Source organism: Aspergillus heteromorphus (genome assembly GCF_003184545.1).
Source record: "Aspergillus heteromorphus CBS 117.55 chromosome Unknown BO70scaffold_2, whole genome shotgun sequence".
NCBI lineage: Eukaryota > Fungi > Ascomycota > Eurotiomycetes > Eurotiales > Aspergillaceae > Aspergillus > Aspergillus heteromorphus.
The window spans coordinates 124789-139633 of record NW_020290407.1 but is presented as its reverse complement, the minus strand read 5'-3'; the positions used below and the strand labels follow the sequence as shown (position 1 = coordinate 139633).

General features: G+C 53.0%; 5 protein-coding genes across 5 annotated transcripts; 3 read left to right on the top strand and 2 right to left on the bottom strand.

Annotated features, from left to right (window-relative positions):
* Positions 1-371: 371 nt before the first annotated feature.
* On the bottom strand, positions 372-1289 carry BO70DRAFT_376559 (uncharacterized protein). The gene is made up of 2 exons (XM_025545137.1): positions 667-1289; positions 372-620 (listed from the first exon to the last, which is right to left on the bottom strand). Exons 1-2 carry the CDS (start codon positions 1073-1075, stop codon positions 394-396), a joined length of 636 nt encoding a protein of 211 aa, XP_025403132.1. The 5' UTR covers positions 1076-1289; the 3' UTR covers positions 372-393.
* A 1714-nt stretch (positions 1290-3003) lies between these two features.
* BO70DRAFT_75875 (uncharacterized protein) lies at positions 3004-4796 on the top strand. Its single transcript, XM_025548694.1, has 5 exons — positions 3004-3281; positions 3378-3863; positions 3912-3940; positions 3986-4242; positions 4293-4796. Exons 2-5 carry the CDS (start codon positions 3428-3430, stop codon positions 4711-4713), a joined length of 1143 nt encoding a protein of 380 aa, XP_025403131.1. The 5' UTR covers positions 3004-3281; positions 3378-3427; the 3' UTR covers positions 4714-4796.
* A 1989-nt stretch (positions 4797-6785) lies between these two features.
* Positions 6786-8773, top strand: BO70DRAFT_384337 (alpha/beta-hydrolase). The gene is made up of 4 exons (XM_025545652.1): positions 6786-7437; positions 7491-7629; positions 7678-7786; positions 7924-8773. The coding sequence occupies exons 1-4, from the start codon at positions 7249-7251 to the stop codon at positions 8759-8761; spliced, it is 1275 nt and encodes a 424-aa protein (XP_025403130.1). The 5' UTR covers positions 6786-7248; the 3' UTR covers positions 8762-8773.
* Positions 8774-9393: 620 nt separating this feature from the next.
* On the top strand, positions 9394-11184 carry BO70DRAFT_328527 (fungal specific transcription factor domain-containing protein; the record flags this gene model as incomplete). Its single annotated transcript, XM_025540741.1, has 3 exons — positions 9394-9465; positions 9520-10109; positions 10216-11184. Exons 1-3 carry the CDS (start codon positions 9408-9410, stop codon positions 11182-11184), a joined length of 1617 nt encoding a protein of 538 aa, XP_025403129.1. The 5' UTR covers positions 9394-9407.
* A 1944-nt stretch (positions 11185-13128) lies between these two features.
* BO70DRAFT_283929 (Zn(II)2Cys6 transcription factor domain-containing protein) lies at positions 13129-14813 on the bottom strand (the record flags this gene model as incomplete). Its single annotated transcript, XM_025539104.1, has 2 exons — positions 13129-14674; positions 14740-14813. 2 exons carry the CDS (start codon positions 14811-14813, stop codon positions 13129-13131), a joined length of 1620 nt encoding a protein of 539 aa, XP_025403128.1.
* Between the last annotated feature and the right edge of the window lie 32 nt (positions 14814-14845).

The window sequence follows — 14845 nt, the reverse complement described above, 5'->3', positions numbered from 1 at the left end:
GACTGCATAAGCCCGGCTGGGTGCTGTGATGAAAGAGCAGGAAATAAGTACAATACAAGAGGCAACTATCTGAGTCAAACAAGGCGATCAATTGAGAATCTATTTTCTTTACGAGCTAGATTCCGAATTTCTCTCAATTTTTACCATCAAGACTTGTTCTACGAGCTGGGCTTGCTGTGAGCTTCCCATTAAAGAGTGTAATGGATTAGATGAATGGAATTTAAGAGACGGTAAGACATGGATCTCGTTGCCTCTTGTTCTAGTAAAAAAAGTTCTGAATTGGGAAGGTCATGGTTATTGCAAGTAGGGAGATCCTCGTTTCTACAGATTGTGTTCTGGAGTGAAGACCAGAGAGGACGCATAGTGGATCCCAGACTAGAAGATAGGAATATGCTAATAGTAATACAAAGCGCCGGTAAATACGTTATAGCGAGGCATGTCTGGCTCTACCGCCCCCCTCTCCCGATGCCAGTCAGTCGTACACGGCTCCTCGCCGTTCTTGCCGCAGCACTCATAGATGAAGCCCTGGGGATACTCCTCCCGGTTCTCTGGGGTATCAATGTCTCTCCAGGTCCTCTCGTCATGGCCCGCGAAGAAATCATCGTCTGGCTCTGGCTCGCCTAACTAAAATCAGCCTGCGTACAGAAGCTTCCAGGGATCACTTACCAGGATGATACTTGCAGCTCTCACTTGTATTATCCGTGACATCATACTCCTCCTCGCAGTTCATACAGATCGCATAGCGCAGCCGAATCTTCTTCGGACCAGCACTGTCCTCCTCCGGCTGCGTCCTCTTTCTCTTTCTGGCTGTATTGCTACCCTCGGACTCGGACTCGTCCTCGACATCACTCTTCTCAGTATCATCATCATCATCATCAGCATCACTATCCTCCTCCTCCGTCACATCCACTGGCGCAACCTCATCCTCATCGACAAAAAGCCTCTTCTCCACAAGCCCATATGCGTGGGGAACCTGATAGCAGAGCGACATTAAAATATCTTGAAGGGTGTTCTTGGACACGTCCTGAAGCGCCAGATACAGCTGTATCCCTTGCTCTGTGGAGACGAGTTCCATTTTGCACAATGAGATACTTATGCAAACCGAGTGACAGGTCAGGTTCTCGTCCGCGATCCAGACCGATTGCTGTTATGAAAGTTGTGTCTGTTATGAATCCGGTGAACGCGACGACAAAATATGGTCCCCGAGAGGCAATTCGAGGTGGAATTGAAGGTGATAGGTAAGGTTACTATGCAGAGATGAATGTTGTTACTGCTCCTCAGACGAGACGTATCGGATCAACTTCTCGATCGGGTAACAGCGCGTCCGGACCAATGGACGTGCCGCCGTCGGCGTTTTATCCCGTCTCCTTCCCTCCGTCTTCTTCTCTCCTCCACCATCCTCAGCATCCGACTCGACGGGTGATCGGCGGCTGTGAAAGGATGCGAGATGTGATCTGTTCACCATCTACTGACGTACCCTTGTCAGCGTCTACCTTTTCACTTTTCGAGAGTCATCGGGTTCCACATAGGCAGAATGAAGGCCGGATTGCCGACATGCATCATATCTCCAGGACGGAAATTATTGAACAGCCCTACCATGTAGAATACCGAGGGGAGATCGGCAGAGGCCTACTGTCGCTTCACTAACCGCTAACGCACTCACTGGCTGTCACTAGTGATTCTTGCTTCACACTGCCTCGGCCTGCCAGACGACATGTCACTGTTTCAGCACACCTGGGGCTCGACTTGGGATTTGTTCTGTCCTATACCTCGATTCGATAGATCCTGAGGACACCGGAATTCATCTCCAGACACTGGTCCCACGATTCGTGCAATCCTATTGGTCCTCGGACTCGAGGGCACGATGTATAAGCCCTCCTGTGTGAGAATTATCCTGGAACACATCGTACTGGAACGCAATCGAAAGGCTGAATCTACCACAAGTCTACATCTCAGCCACCAATTGGTATATTGAGAGCATTATCCGAGTCAGGGAGCCTAGCTTTATGGCCCAATATGCTCCAGTTCCAGAACAACTACCAGAAAAAGCAATGACCAGACATACTGCTGCTTGAACGGTACATGCGGGCTTGACACAGACTAGACGTCAATAAATTGGCAAACGTCAAAACAAATGTATCTCACGATCTTGGCCTATCGAGCTTGGACATCGATGGGAACCACGAAGTGCAATCCAGACACCATACGCGGCAGTTTTCGAGGATGCGCGCCGATAACCTGTCAAGGAACAAAGGAGACTTCACGGCACTACTCCGTACCGCTAGCCGCTTGACGGATCATTTGCCAGCAGCCGACGATCAATCATCGCGGGACTCCTCCACACTACTAACGCACCTCAGCCACTAGATCGACAAGTGTACCATACCGAGCCTCTGGAGGTCTCCAGAAGTACCCAGATCCGACCCATGGACTTGGAAGTTCGACATCGTTGGCCTGCAATCGAAGGCCCGCTCTATCATACGCGTTGTTCGATATGTCCAATATTTTGGTCGCTCTTGCGATGCTGTTCTCGTGACCCTGCTGACAGTAAGGAGTGCGATCCAGTATCCAGGTCCTTGGGTCCTTGGCCTATCACTTATTAAATAGGCGTTGAAGCAAAAGCAATCATGGATAACAGTAGCTGTCCTCGACACCGAGCCTGTATGTGGCGCCATGACGTAATGACCAACACTGATTCTTACCGATGTGGTCTCGACAGAACCGGGAGACGCCTTAACTATTCGTGTCCTGATACATAAAGCCCGAGAACTGAAAATGTCTATCTATTGGTGTATTGTGTGATATGGGTGCTGCAAGTCGAGGTCACTGGCACATGCAGGAATCCAATACTGAATGTCACTCGAATCCAGTGTATTGACTGCTGCTGCGCTAACCCAAGAGAGAAGGAGCCTAGAAATAGAAGACCGGAGTGCCTTCGATATCATGACCTCCACTATCAGCGTCTGCCTGCTGCCATCCATCATGCCGGGTGCTAGCCCCCTGTACCTTATCTCGCACCGAATGCTCATTGCTCTGGATCTGTCTTCGGGAATCAGGAAGCTATCTGGTATGCAGCTGCGACCCACCCACGCAATCTGCCACCGGAAACCATGGATTTATTTGGGCTATTATATCGGGTATCACATCTGACAGACAGTTATAAAAGGACTGCCGGAGCTTCCTGAACTGGCCTCAATTAGCAATCAGCCTTCATCATGCTTCTCATCCAGACAGATATCACTGCGATAGAGGGAAATGGGTGGGAAAATTGTCGGTTCAAGGTGGGTATCTTGCTGTCAGAAGTCCTGAGCGGGGTCACCTTTGCCTCAGCGTCTTCCTGTCATCTTACTTTCTGGTCGACAGCTAACCTTATCTAGAGGGGCTGTCTTCCCAACAAGATCGGAAGTACCAATGCCCGGTACATTTCATGTACGATTATTTGAATGGAGGCGTGAAATACCTTTCGCCCCCATTCCTGAGCCTCAACCGCTACATGAGGTCCAGATGTTATTCGACGGATAGTCCAGAGGAAGGACAGTTCCAAAGAAGTGACAACGCAATTGAGCTGTCACCTCTGCAAGCCGGCTTCCCCTGGCCCAGTGGCATCGTTTCCTGCCGACAAACTAAACACCAGGATATCGTGATGAAGGCAACAAAGGCGTTGCTCAGAGAATACACCGTCGATAAAACAGCACAACAATTACGCAAGGCGGAAAGGTCGATCGCCGACATCGCCCGTGGAGAGCTTGCAACGGACCTTGAGCACAGCTGGGTCCGGTTTGTAATCCATGGATTTTCGGAGGGGGACCGGCAGCGCATGAAGCTCTTGGCCAACATCAATGTCCATACGATCGTGCTCGATGGTACGTTGATCATTGATATCTTGAATCAGCAGGGTACTGACTCTTTAGACTTCTGGGAGATGAATCATATCGAAGCAGTAAGTGCGCTCAAGTGAATACCCGAAAAAACTGACATGAATCAGTTCAACAAGATACTGGAGAACTACGTCGACCGTATGCGTCCGGATTTGCAGGACCGAAAGCCACCCGTCTCCGCCCTACAGGCAGACATCGATCGAACCGTCGACGAAATACTAGAGCTGGATCGGACCTCTGGTAATACTGCTGGCCAGGAATTACTCGAGAACGTGGTGCGGTTTTTCACGCGACCACCGCCCCCAAGCAAGTACAAAAACATGGAAGAGTACATGAAGTACCGCCACGAGGACATTGCCATTCTGTCAGTCGGCCGTCCGCCACCCCAGCATGTCACTAACCAGCGTACCGCAGATACATAATCAAATGCTGCAAATTTAGCATGAACTCCCCCGTCGACACCGACAGCCCCAAACTCGCGCGCTACCTCCGCCTCTTCAAGGACCACGTCCTGCTGGTCAACGACCTCGCCTCGTGGGAGAAGGAGAAGCGCGCCTACGACAAGGGCAAGGCCCAGTACCTCACTAATGCCGTTAACGTCGTCTACGAGCTGTTCCATCTGCCGACGTACCGCGCCGCTGTCGGGATGACGCAGGCCCTGGTCCTCGAGCTCGAGACCGAGATCGATGCCGAGATTGATCGGCTGATCGGAGAGAATGCCTTCACTACGGAGGAGTGGCGCTTTGTGGATACGACACTGAATACGCTTGGTGGGAATGTATTCTGCTCGATGGTTATGGAGAGGTATGGGGGTGCGAAGGCTAGACTTCCTTAGCCGTGGATGAGGATCTGGCTGGCTGGATTGTTTGCGGGATAGACCATGATTGGGCGTTCGTGTTTGTGTATTGGTATTCGTGCTGGCGACGACTAATTACTTGTAATTATTAATTGATATATCATTGGCATTATCCTATGGAAAAGGGGACGGTGTGTTTCTGATAGAACCATGGCAGTCTGTGTGCAGTTATAGTGTTTTTTGCGACTACCAAGGATCTGTGTGTCTGTCTGTCTGTCTGTCTGCATCTGGTCACAGCCTGAGCAAAGTGATAGAAAATGCCAGCGGTGCCTGAGGTTAGCACCGCCTGTCAGTGACTGTCTCTGCAGCCTCGCGGCCACCTCTTCATCCCTCCCTCATTCTTCCTCCTCCTCCCCTTCCTCTTTTCTTACCAATACAGCAATATCACGTACCCAACCCACCTACATCCTCATCTCCTCACTCTGAGTGCCATCCCCAAAGAGAGAGCATGTCCATCCGTCAACCATCCAGATTCAAAGCATATATGAGATCTACAGATTTCGAAGACTGTACCTGTGTGGCAGTCACTCCCTCACGCAGTCGCGCATGTGAGGGATCAGCCCCTGTGGCATAAAATCTTCTGCTGATAGCTTAAGTGGTATGGCAGCGAAACTACCTCAAAGGCGCACCTGAGGATGAGGGGCGGAGAGAGATTTTCGTCGGCTGGAATTCCTCTCTCCTCCATGGACTATGATCCCTTCTCCACTCTCTCCGACCCCTAGGCAGATAAGAAGCAGGTGTCAGATAATGATTAGCCGTGAAAGTGGCTTGGCTTTATTGGGTCCTTTGAGATGGAGAAGCTCTTAGTCTCCACATGGCTTGCAGATAGGATCTGCGTTGCGCGGGGTGGTTACTGATAGTCACACAGGTCCAGATCCAGCTCTTCCAGCTCCAGCTCCAATTTTGGCTCTACTTGCACTTCTTATACCACTTCGGGGATATGGCTTTTGTTTTCAACACCTTAAATCCTACGCAATACACAGTTACACAGAACAACGGACTCGTGACTGGGTCAGTCAGTCAGTCAGGATAACAGTGGCTAAGCACTACACACCCAAGGGATGAATGATGGATGATTCATGCTGAAGGATTTATGCGGAATACACCCCATTCTCAAGGTTGGCATTGGTATGCAACGCCGGTGATCATTTCCGTGGGCTGGCTTGCCGCTTGGATATCTCCAGCCGGAGTTTCGGCTCGGAACTTGGAATCGGATTGCTGAGTAGCTGTCTGTCTAGCTGATCAGGGCAGATGAGATTATTGTGTGGATGCGAGTGGTTGGGCTCATGGATGTGGGTATGGGTGTGGTGATGTATTGTGTTGGGTTTTAGGTCTCTGGTTGGCAGGAGTTGGCAGCATTGTCTGACTTCCTCATTCAGGGCTTGAGGGGATGTGTATTTGTCTACACACTACATTTGTTCGCTGGTTTTTGTGTCCGAGGGACTGGACTGGACTGGACTGACTCCCTGTATGAATTGAGTGGATGGTGGATGAGTGAGTGGGTGACTGACTGACTGACTGACCCACTCGACGGACAGTATGGCGGTACTAAAAGGTCCACTGTGCTCATTGGCACTGCTGAAAAGTGTGAACGTATCTATCTACATGGTATACGATGAGACCAAACCACCCCGGCTAGACCACCGCTCGGCTGGTCGGGCTGAGATCAACCAAATCCCGGCGATGATCGGACGCGGATTCGCGGTTCCACCACACCAATTCGCCCCTGTCAGAGGGCAGTCAACAAACTGCAAACAATGCAGCGAGTCATTGCAACGATTTAAGAATCGGCTCACACCTATCAGGGAGAGAAAATGACCCTTATCTCAGACGCTCGAGATCTGAACACCCGAGGAATAATTAATTGCCCCGGCAGTCAGCCACGTCCCGAACCGTCGCTAGCGAGCCCGGGACAGGCGTTTAGTGTCCAACGTGGCCGCCATCCAAGAACGGTGGAGCTGGAGGCTTGTCCACATTCTGCTGCTCTCGCATTCTTTCTTTTTGCACTTCCCCCTCCCACGTCACCAGCTCGCTCCGTGGCTGGCTGAGATCAGATAACGTGACGGAACATGGATACCTGACCTATCTGTCGCATACCAATGCTGCGGCAAACAGCGGTGTCTGGCTCGCAGGCTGAGGAAAAACCTGCATCGGGATATGTGGTGGGTCACTCAAAGCCACATTCCCCTCGGGGCAATAGCGTGACAAAATAAGTTCTCGGCCCTTATTAGTTTGGGTAAGGGGAAGCGACGAGCAGACAGGACCCATCGACGAGGGAAACACGCTGGAAATGTGATTTGGAAATCACTATCTGTCGCCTGGATGGAGATGTTCGGTTAGTATGATCGAATCGCTGAATTTTAAGATTCAGCCGCTGTTGTCGGGCTGGGATTAGCTTTGCGATTAGCTTGGGGTTTGCTTTTTTTCTTTTGTTCTGCTTATGGGTTTGGGTTTAAAGTATTTATATACCCTTTTGTGCGTTGTCCGTCGTTGATTTAATTATTGACATCGAAAATGGCTTCTCCCTTTACTGTCACAGAGCATGTGGTTGATTGCCAGCATATTCGGGAGTATTCCCGGGCAACGCGAACGGCGGAAGATCCCCTGAAGCTGGTGGTGAAGAGATACACCCCCAAGTCGAACCCAAACCCGCAACCTGGAGATGTCACCATCATCGGTGCCACCGGGGGCGGATTTCCCAAGGTAAGTCAGGATTATTGTTCGAGATGAACCACATAACTAAAGGTACGGAATAGGAAGTCTACGAGCCGCTCTGGGAAGAGGTGTATGGCAAATTGAACCGCCAGGGCCGGCGTATCCGCTCGATCTGGATCGCGGATTCGGTGAACCAAGCTGCAAGTGGCATACTCAATGAAGAGCACCTCGGGAACGAGCGTACGATGCAATCCCCAGCCCCGTTTGTTCAAGGTTAACTCGAACCAGCGTCGTGGCTGGACCATAGCCGTGACCTGCTCTACATGATCAATCAGTTCAAGGCCGACATGCCCCGCCCGATTATGGGGGTCGGGCACAGTCTGGGGGCTGGACAGGTGTAAGTTCCTCTAGCGTCTGTCAGAAAACGGAGGTATACCCCTAGACTCCAAGGTCCCTCGGCATCTTGTATCTAGGAAGGCCCCTTTTCTGTTTTCCTTGTATCCACGGTGTTGAGAGAGTCTGATGATATCCCAGTGCGCTTTTATCCCTGATACACCCCCGTCTATTCACTTCACTCGTTCTCATCGAACCTGTGATAGCGAAAGACGTGATAGACGGAAAAGGCCCGATATTCGCAAAGCTTTCGCTCGCTCGAAAGGACGTCTGGCCATCTCGGTCCCATTCAGCAGCATATTTCAAAAAAGGATACAAGAAGTGGGACGCGCGAGTCCTCGACCTATGGCTCAAACACGGTCTGCGGGATCTCGAGGATATATCAACCCCCGACCCGGAATCCAGACCGGTCACTCTCGCCACAACCAAGCACCAAGAAGTCGCTCAGTACCTGCGCAGCAACTTCCCGAACAGGCGACCACTAGACATCGACAACGACCCAGACACTCAATTCTCGCACGACCCCAGCTTATACCCCGACATCATCGGGCCCTCATCTGGCATCTATCCGTTCTACCGCCTGGAGCCCATCCTCCTATGGAAGATGATAAAGCACCTGCGGCCGTCAGTCCTCTACCTCTTCGGCGACCAAAGTCCCGTCTCCACACCCACGATGCGCGCCGAAAAGCTACACCGCACAGGCAAAGGCATTGGCGGGAGCGGGGGATACAAGACCGGTCGCGTCAAGGAGGTGACCATCCCGAATACAGGACACCATCTCCCCTTCGAGGATGTTTCTGGTGTATCTGAAGCGACTGCCGAGTGGTTGTGCCAGGAGACGAAACGGTGGGGAGAAGACGAGAAGAGGATCCTGGGGGGGTGGCTGGAGATGTCGACTAAGGAACGATCTTCTATCCCGCAGGAGTGGCACGGGCATTTAGAGTCGTTTTCTGTGCCATCGAGACGGTCGAAGCTGTGAGCTGTGATTGGGGTCTGGAATATGGCCAAGGCTATGATTAGAATCACTGCCACTTTTCCTACTACTACTGCTACTACTACTGCTACTGCTGCGTTTCGGACGTTAGAAACCCCCGGCTCGGCCCGTAGAATTCCCCGACCGGGTACTTCAACCCCCGTCTCTCTCTCCATCATCCATCATCCATCCATTCCACCCCATCTAAACATCTAAACACCTCCCTGTCATCAAATGCTCCCCAAACAATCCCACCCACCTCATCCCCCCTCCCCCTCCCTCACCCCCAAGCCTACAAGAGCCCTCGCCTGCCTCCAATGCCAACAGCGCAAAGTCCGCTGCGATCGCCAGTTCCCCTGCGCCAGCTGCGTGCGGGCCGGCGCGCAGTGCGTCCCCATCGCTGCACCGCGCCAGCGTCGGCGGCGGTTTCCCGAGAAGGCTTTGCTGGAGAGACTGAGGAGGTATGAGGGGTTGTTGGTGGAGAATGGGGTTGAGTTTGAGCCGTTGCATTCGGATATGCATATGCGTTTGGCTGGAGCTGGGGGTGGGGGTGCTGGTCAGGGTGAGAGGGCGTGTCAGGGGGAGGAGAGGGATTGTGATGAGGTGGGGGTTGAGGGGAGATGTGGGAAGACAATGAATACAGATCGAGCTGATGAGCAGCCCAGAAGCGAGAAAGAGAGCGGCAGATCCAAACCGGAGTATGCGGCCAAGTGAGTCAATCCCAAATCAAATACATCCAGACCATCAAGAACTAACCCATGCAGGAGCTTCTGGAACGTCATGCGAGAAATGGTACGCCAACCCCACAACTCAACCTGCATCCCCTGACCAGGCACAGTCCCTAGAACCCGAGGATGACGATGAGAACGGTAGTGGTAGCACACGCACACCCACCACGCACCAGCACCCCTCCCCCCCGGAGAGTGTATTCAAACGAGCCATCGAGCAATCCTACGAAACGCTCGACCAGAGCTTCCTCTTCGGCTCGCGTAAAACCAACGTTGACCTCTCGGCCCTGCACCCCCCCCAAGCCCAGATCCTGAAGCTCTGGCAGGTGTATCTGGAAAACGTCGATCCGCTGCTCAAGGTCACGCATACTCCGACCTTGCAGTCGCGGATCATCAACGCCGCGTTTGATATTGCGAATATTGGCCACACGCTGGAGGCGCTCATGTTTGGGATCTATTGTGTTGCGGTGCTGAGTCTCGATGAGGATGAATGTCGGGGGGTGGTCGGGTCGCCCAGGGATGAGTTGTTGACGCGATTTCGGTTTGCGTGTCAGCAGGCGCTGGTTAATTGTGGTGTTTTTCGCTCGGGGGAGCGAGAGAGTTTGACGGCTTTGTTTCTTTACTTGGTATGTGCTATCTGTCGCTTACGCTTCCCTGCCCAATACCCACCAGTCAGCACTTCCCTGAAGCCCTAATGCACATCACCCATCCACCACCTAACACCACACCCAGATCTCCGTCCGCCCCGACACCGACCCACGCTCCCTCTCCTCCATGCTCTGCGTCGCGATGCGCAACGCCCAACGAATGGGCCTGCACCTCGAGTCCTGCAACCGCAGATTCCCGGCCCTCGAAGCCGAGCTCCGCCGCCGCCTCTGGTGGTCCCTGATGCTCTTCGACCACCGCATCTGCGAGATGTCCGACCACAAGACCTCCCTCCTCACGCCCACCTGGGACTGTCTCCCCCCGCTCAACGTCAACGACCTGGACCTGCGTCCTGAAATGAAATCCCCGCCTCCACCGCACCCCCAGCCCAGCGAAGCCCTCTTCCCGGTCCTCCGCAGCACACTCGCAGACTTCACCCGCCACAGCGCCTTCCATCTCGACTTCACCAATCCGGCCCTCAAACCCATCGCCAAAGACCTGGGCCCCGACCCATTCACCACCCTCTCCGCCATCATCACCGAAAAATATCTCCAACACTGCAACCCCGAAAACCCAATCCACTCCCTCGTCCTGCAGACCGCCCACGGCCAATTGTCTAAATCTAGGCTGTTGGAACAATACTCTACCTTCTCCTCTTCCCCCTCTTCTACCACCACCAACAACAGCACCAACCACCTCTCCTCCTCCCCTAGTTCTACCTCTCCAACCCACCCCAATCCCGACTCCCCAATAACCCACGCAATCACCCAACTCCAATCCGACACATCCCTCATGACCTCCCCCCTGACAAAGCCCTTCCGCTGGCTCACCCACTATAACTTCCCCTCGCCGGCTTATATATATCTCATCCAGGATCTGAAACGCAGGCCGCTCAGTGTTCACGCGGATCGCGCGTGGGAGGCCATGGATGCGAATTATCTCGCCAGGTTCGAGGATATGGCGCGAGATACTCCTATGGCGGATTATTTGGGGAGGGTGGTGAGTTTGGCGTGGGCGGCGAGGGAGGGGGTGCGGATGAAGAAGGGGGGGATGTAGAGGGGAGGGGGACAAGGGGAGTGGAGGGGCAGATGGCGATGGAGATGGAGATGGAGATGCCGCGGATTGTGAGGGATATGAGGAGGAGGATGGGGGAGAGGATGACGGAGAGAGGTGGAGGTGGAGGTGGGGTTAGGGTTGGTGAGGGTGAGGGTGAGGGTGAGAGCGAGATTGCTGGGAAGGTAGGAGTGGGAGTGGGCGGTGCCCTAGGGATTAATTTCGGGGATTTGAGTATGCCCTTTGGAGGACAGAATCTATCCATGGGCATGGGCATGGGCATGGGCATGAGCATGAACGGACAGGGTGAGGGTGACGGTGAGGGGGGTGAGGGGTTGATTGGTGAGGCAATCGGAATGGATAGATTCCTGGATCTTTGGGGGAGTATGGATGGTGGTAATGGGTTGGATCAGGGATGGGCCACGGCGACAGCGAATGTGAATACAAATACGATGAACTGGTTTCCGAATCAGGGGATGAGGTGGTAAGACAATATATTTATAGTATTTATATTTATATTCATACTATTTATATATATATATTTTTTTCTCTTTTCTTTTTGTATACTATAGATACTTAGTATTCACATACCAGAGATAAATAAATAGCCACAGTAAGACTACTATGTTTATACTTTGTATTGTAATTACAATTACAATCATAACCAGAATGATAATTATGACAATGGAATAAACTGCTGTCATGGATTGTTTTGATTTGATTTGATTTGATTTAAAAAAATCCAAATATGGCCCACTAGGCAGGCAGGGCCCCCTCCCTGGTCTCACTCATCCCGCTTGCATACCGCATTCCGCATTGCATATACAACCCAGGGTTTAAATATCACAGCACTACGATACTATACTATACTATACTAGACTATACTACGACTGGACCTGGATATAAGAATTGATAAGGGTGCTAGTTATCTATTGATAATATCTCTTGGATTGCATTGCACTACATCTAAAGTATCAGATTCATGGTCTTTGAGGGCAATGGGCTGTGAAAGAGGGGTGGGGGTGGGGGGGAGGATGAGTGGATAAAGAGAATTAAGGAAGGAAAGGAAGGAAGAAGGAAGAAAGACTGCCTACACTGCTCTACACTACACACTCCTATCGCACACGAACCGCGGAAAGCCCACTCCTCCGATGAGATTTTGTTATTTTACCACGCTTCCACTTCCCATGCATGGCATTCTGATCATATTGACCCCTCGGTGAACCCATCCGCCCTCTAAGATGATGTCAATATAATAAGGATATTCCGGGATAGAATATTCTTGGGACTCTTCATATATAAGTCTCAGGTCCCTTTTCTGACAGATTCCACCATATTCGAGCAGTCATCGTGGCCATCCGCGCCATCGTCCGCGGGAGCCTTGTGACTATGCCTGACTTGTGACTATGCCACGCTTTGTAACGGACACACCCGGCATTTTCAAGCTCTGCGTCGTGGGCCAATGGCAATCATCTGCAAGAAACACGCTCGGGTCGACTTGGTCCTGGACAAAAGGGTCGATGTGGAGGCGATGTTACGGAGATGAGATGGAAGCTCTTGTGCGAGGGCCTGCAGGAGGGCCCCAAAGTCACGCCGGTTCCGACAGACTCGGTGCAACTTCTGCCCGCTCCCTCGCGGCCGCTCAGCAGAAAGTAAATATCGATCACGGCAAGGTGGCGAGTGTCATCCTCAGCCCGATGAAGGCCGTACTGGCCCCAGAACATCGCGCGAACCCCCGACAGTCAATGTCAGAAAAATGAACCCTGCCACCAAGATGTGGATCGAGGCTCTGCCTGGCCGCATCGCGCAGGCAATGTACGTGCACTACCAGTGCCTCCACACAATCACTTTCGCTGATGGGAAACCGACAAGTATATATAAGCATGGCCTATATGGCCATGCTCCACGTGCCAGCCATATCCATAACAACAATCCTCACGATCACCATCACCTATACCGTGCCTTCATCTCCTGAATCAGCGCTACGCACGGCCAAGCCGTGACATAAGCCGTGGAAGCAGCAATCTCCTCAAGAGAATGCTTATGACCCCTGGTGACATGATCTCTCAACTGAATAATCCTCTCTTCCAAGCGAATCAATTCCTCCCCGGAGATCGACCCCTGCTCAGAACCCTGGCCAGAGTCAGACTCCTTCTCACTTGACCCGCCCTCATATCTCAACGACAGCACATCAATCGCCATTTTCTCGACCCCGAGAAGCGAAACCCACTGGGAATCAAAGAGACCTTCAAAGTGCGGCCAGCCATCCAGGGCCTCAATGGCTCGTAAGCGGATGTCGAAGTCGCTGCATCCCATTGCAATAATATATAGGCTTGGAACGATGGACGGCTCCATGCTGATGCTGGGACGGGAGGGGAATTTAGACATGATGTCTTCGACGGATTGAAGTTGGGTTGCGTATTCCGGGGTGTAGAGGTCGATGATGTGGGAGTGTTTGGGGAGGAGGGAGACTTTGACTGCGAGAGAGAGGGTTTTGTAGACGACGCGGATGATGTCTGCTGCGCGGGTTTCTCGCCCGTTGCGGAGGGAGTGTGGGCTGTCGCAGAAGAGCTCGAAGGCCTCCGCGTAGTGCTGAAGTTGGGAGAGAAGTTCCCCTTGTTTCAGGTGCAGGGAGTGGTAGTTCAGGCCGACGCCTCGGGCGGATAGCGGCCAGCATACCGCCAGGTATCGGTAGACGCCGCTGGTCACAGGGTCCAGGGTCTGGCGCGCCTCGTAGATGCTGCTGAATGCGTACGGGTGGGCTTCCAGCCACAGGTGGCACTTGATTGTGTCATCGAAGCAGAATACCGGACCGTGGAGCGGGAAGAAAGCGGACTGGTTGTCCAGCTGTGCGAATGCTGCAACCACGCACGTCTCAATGGGCGAGGAGGTTGACTCGACGAGGTTCCGATCAGCCTTAAGCTCCTTCAGGATCAACAACCCGCTGTTCAGATGCTGACACGCGCGGTCATACTGGCCCTGGAGCAGTTCCAGCAGGACGAAAAGCAAGCAGCAGAGGACCATGACGGCTCGGAACGTCGGGTCCTGCGACGCGTGACGCTTGTTCAGCAGCGAGAACGAGCGGACGGAATGCTCCAGTGCGAACTGCTGCCACACGCTGTTCCGAGTTTCGCCCGGCAATGGCATCCCGTACGCCTCCATGTCCTGTTGAGCGGCGCTCAGCGCGACGACCGCGTGGTACACCGCGGGCTCGGAGTAGCTCATCTGGAGAACGACTCTCTGCCACAGCGGCGATTCGAATAGCTCGAGCAGACCCGGGACGGTGTAGTTCTGGAAATGCGAGAAGCAGCGCCGTTCATCGGAGGTCATCTTCCAGCGGAAGCCGGCTGCGAGAGGACGCGCAAGGGCGCTGGTGAGGTGGGGGATTTCGTGGGTTGGGGGGAGACGGTGCATGTCGTAGTCACAGGATCGACCGGTAGAGGTGCAATTGGTACAGGCGCCGGGCGTTTCGTCGCATTTGATGCGTCGGACGCTGTCGTGGTGGTCAGTATGTTGATGTTGGGACGGGCACGGGGCAGGGGCAGGCGGCCAACTTACCGACAGGTACGGCATCCTGTGCGCGATCGTTTGGTGCGGACTCTCTGGCGTTTTTCAGTGGGAGGAGAGGGCATTGTGGTGGGGAGAGGGAAGGGAAGACGGAGGC

What these genes read in the sequence shown, in the direction of transcription:
- BO70DRAFT_376559 (XM_025545137.1), bottom strand. Translation starts at nt 1,075, where the DNA reads ATGGAACTCGTCTCCACAGAGCAAGGGATACAGCTGTATCTGGCGCTT. An exon ending in GAGCTGCAAGTATCATCCTG is followed by an intron (nt 621 to 666) that starts GTAAGTGATCCC and finishes GATTTTAGTTAG; the next exon opens with GCGAGCCAGAGCCAGACGAT.
- BO70DRAFT_384337 (XM_025545652.1), top strand. Translation starts at nt 7,249, where the DNA reads ATGGCTTCTCCCTTTACTGTCACAGAGCATGTGGTTGATTGCCAGCAT. An exon ending in CCGGGGGCGGATTTCCCAAG is followed by an intron (nt 7,438 to 7,490) that starts GTAAGTCAGGAT and finishes GGTACGGAATAG; the next exon opens with GAAGTCTACGAGCCGCTCTG. An exon ending in AGAGCACCTCGGGAACGAGC is followed by an intron (nt 7,630 to 7,677) that starts GTACGATGCAAT and finishes AACTCGAACCAG; the next exon opens with CGTCGTGGCTGGACCATAGC.
- BO70DRAFT_75875 (XM_025548694.1), top strand. Translation starts at nt 3,428, where the DNA reads ATGTACGATTATTTGAATGGAGGCGTGAAATACCTTTCGCCCCCATTC. An exon ending in CCATACGATCGTGCTCGATG is followed by an intron (nt 3,864 to 3,911) that starts GTACGTTGATCA and finishes CTGACTCTTTAG; the next exon opens with ACTTCTGGGAGATGAATCAT. An exon ending in AGATGAATCATATCGAAGCA is followed by an intron (nt 3,941 to 3,985) that starts GTAAGTGCGCTC and finishes GACATGAATCAG; the next exon opens with TTCAACAAGATACTGGAGAA.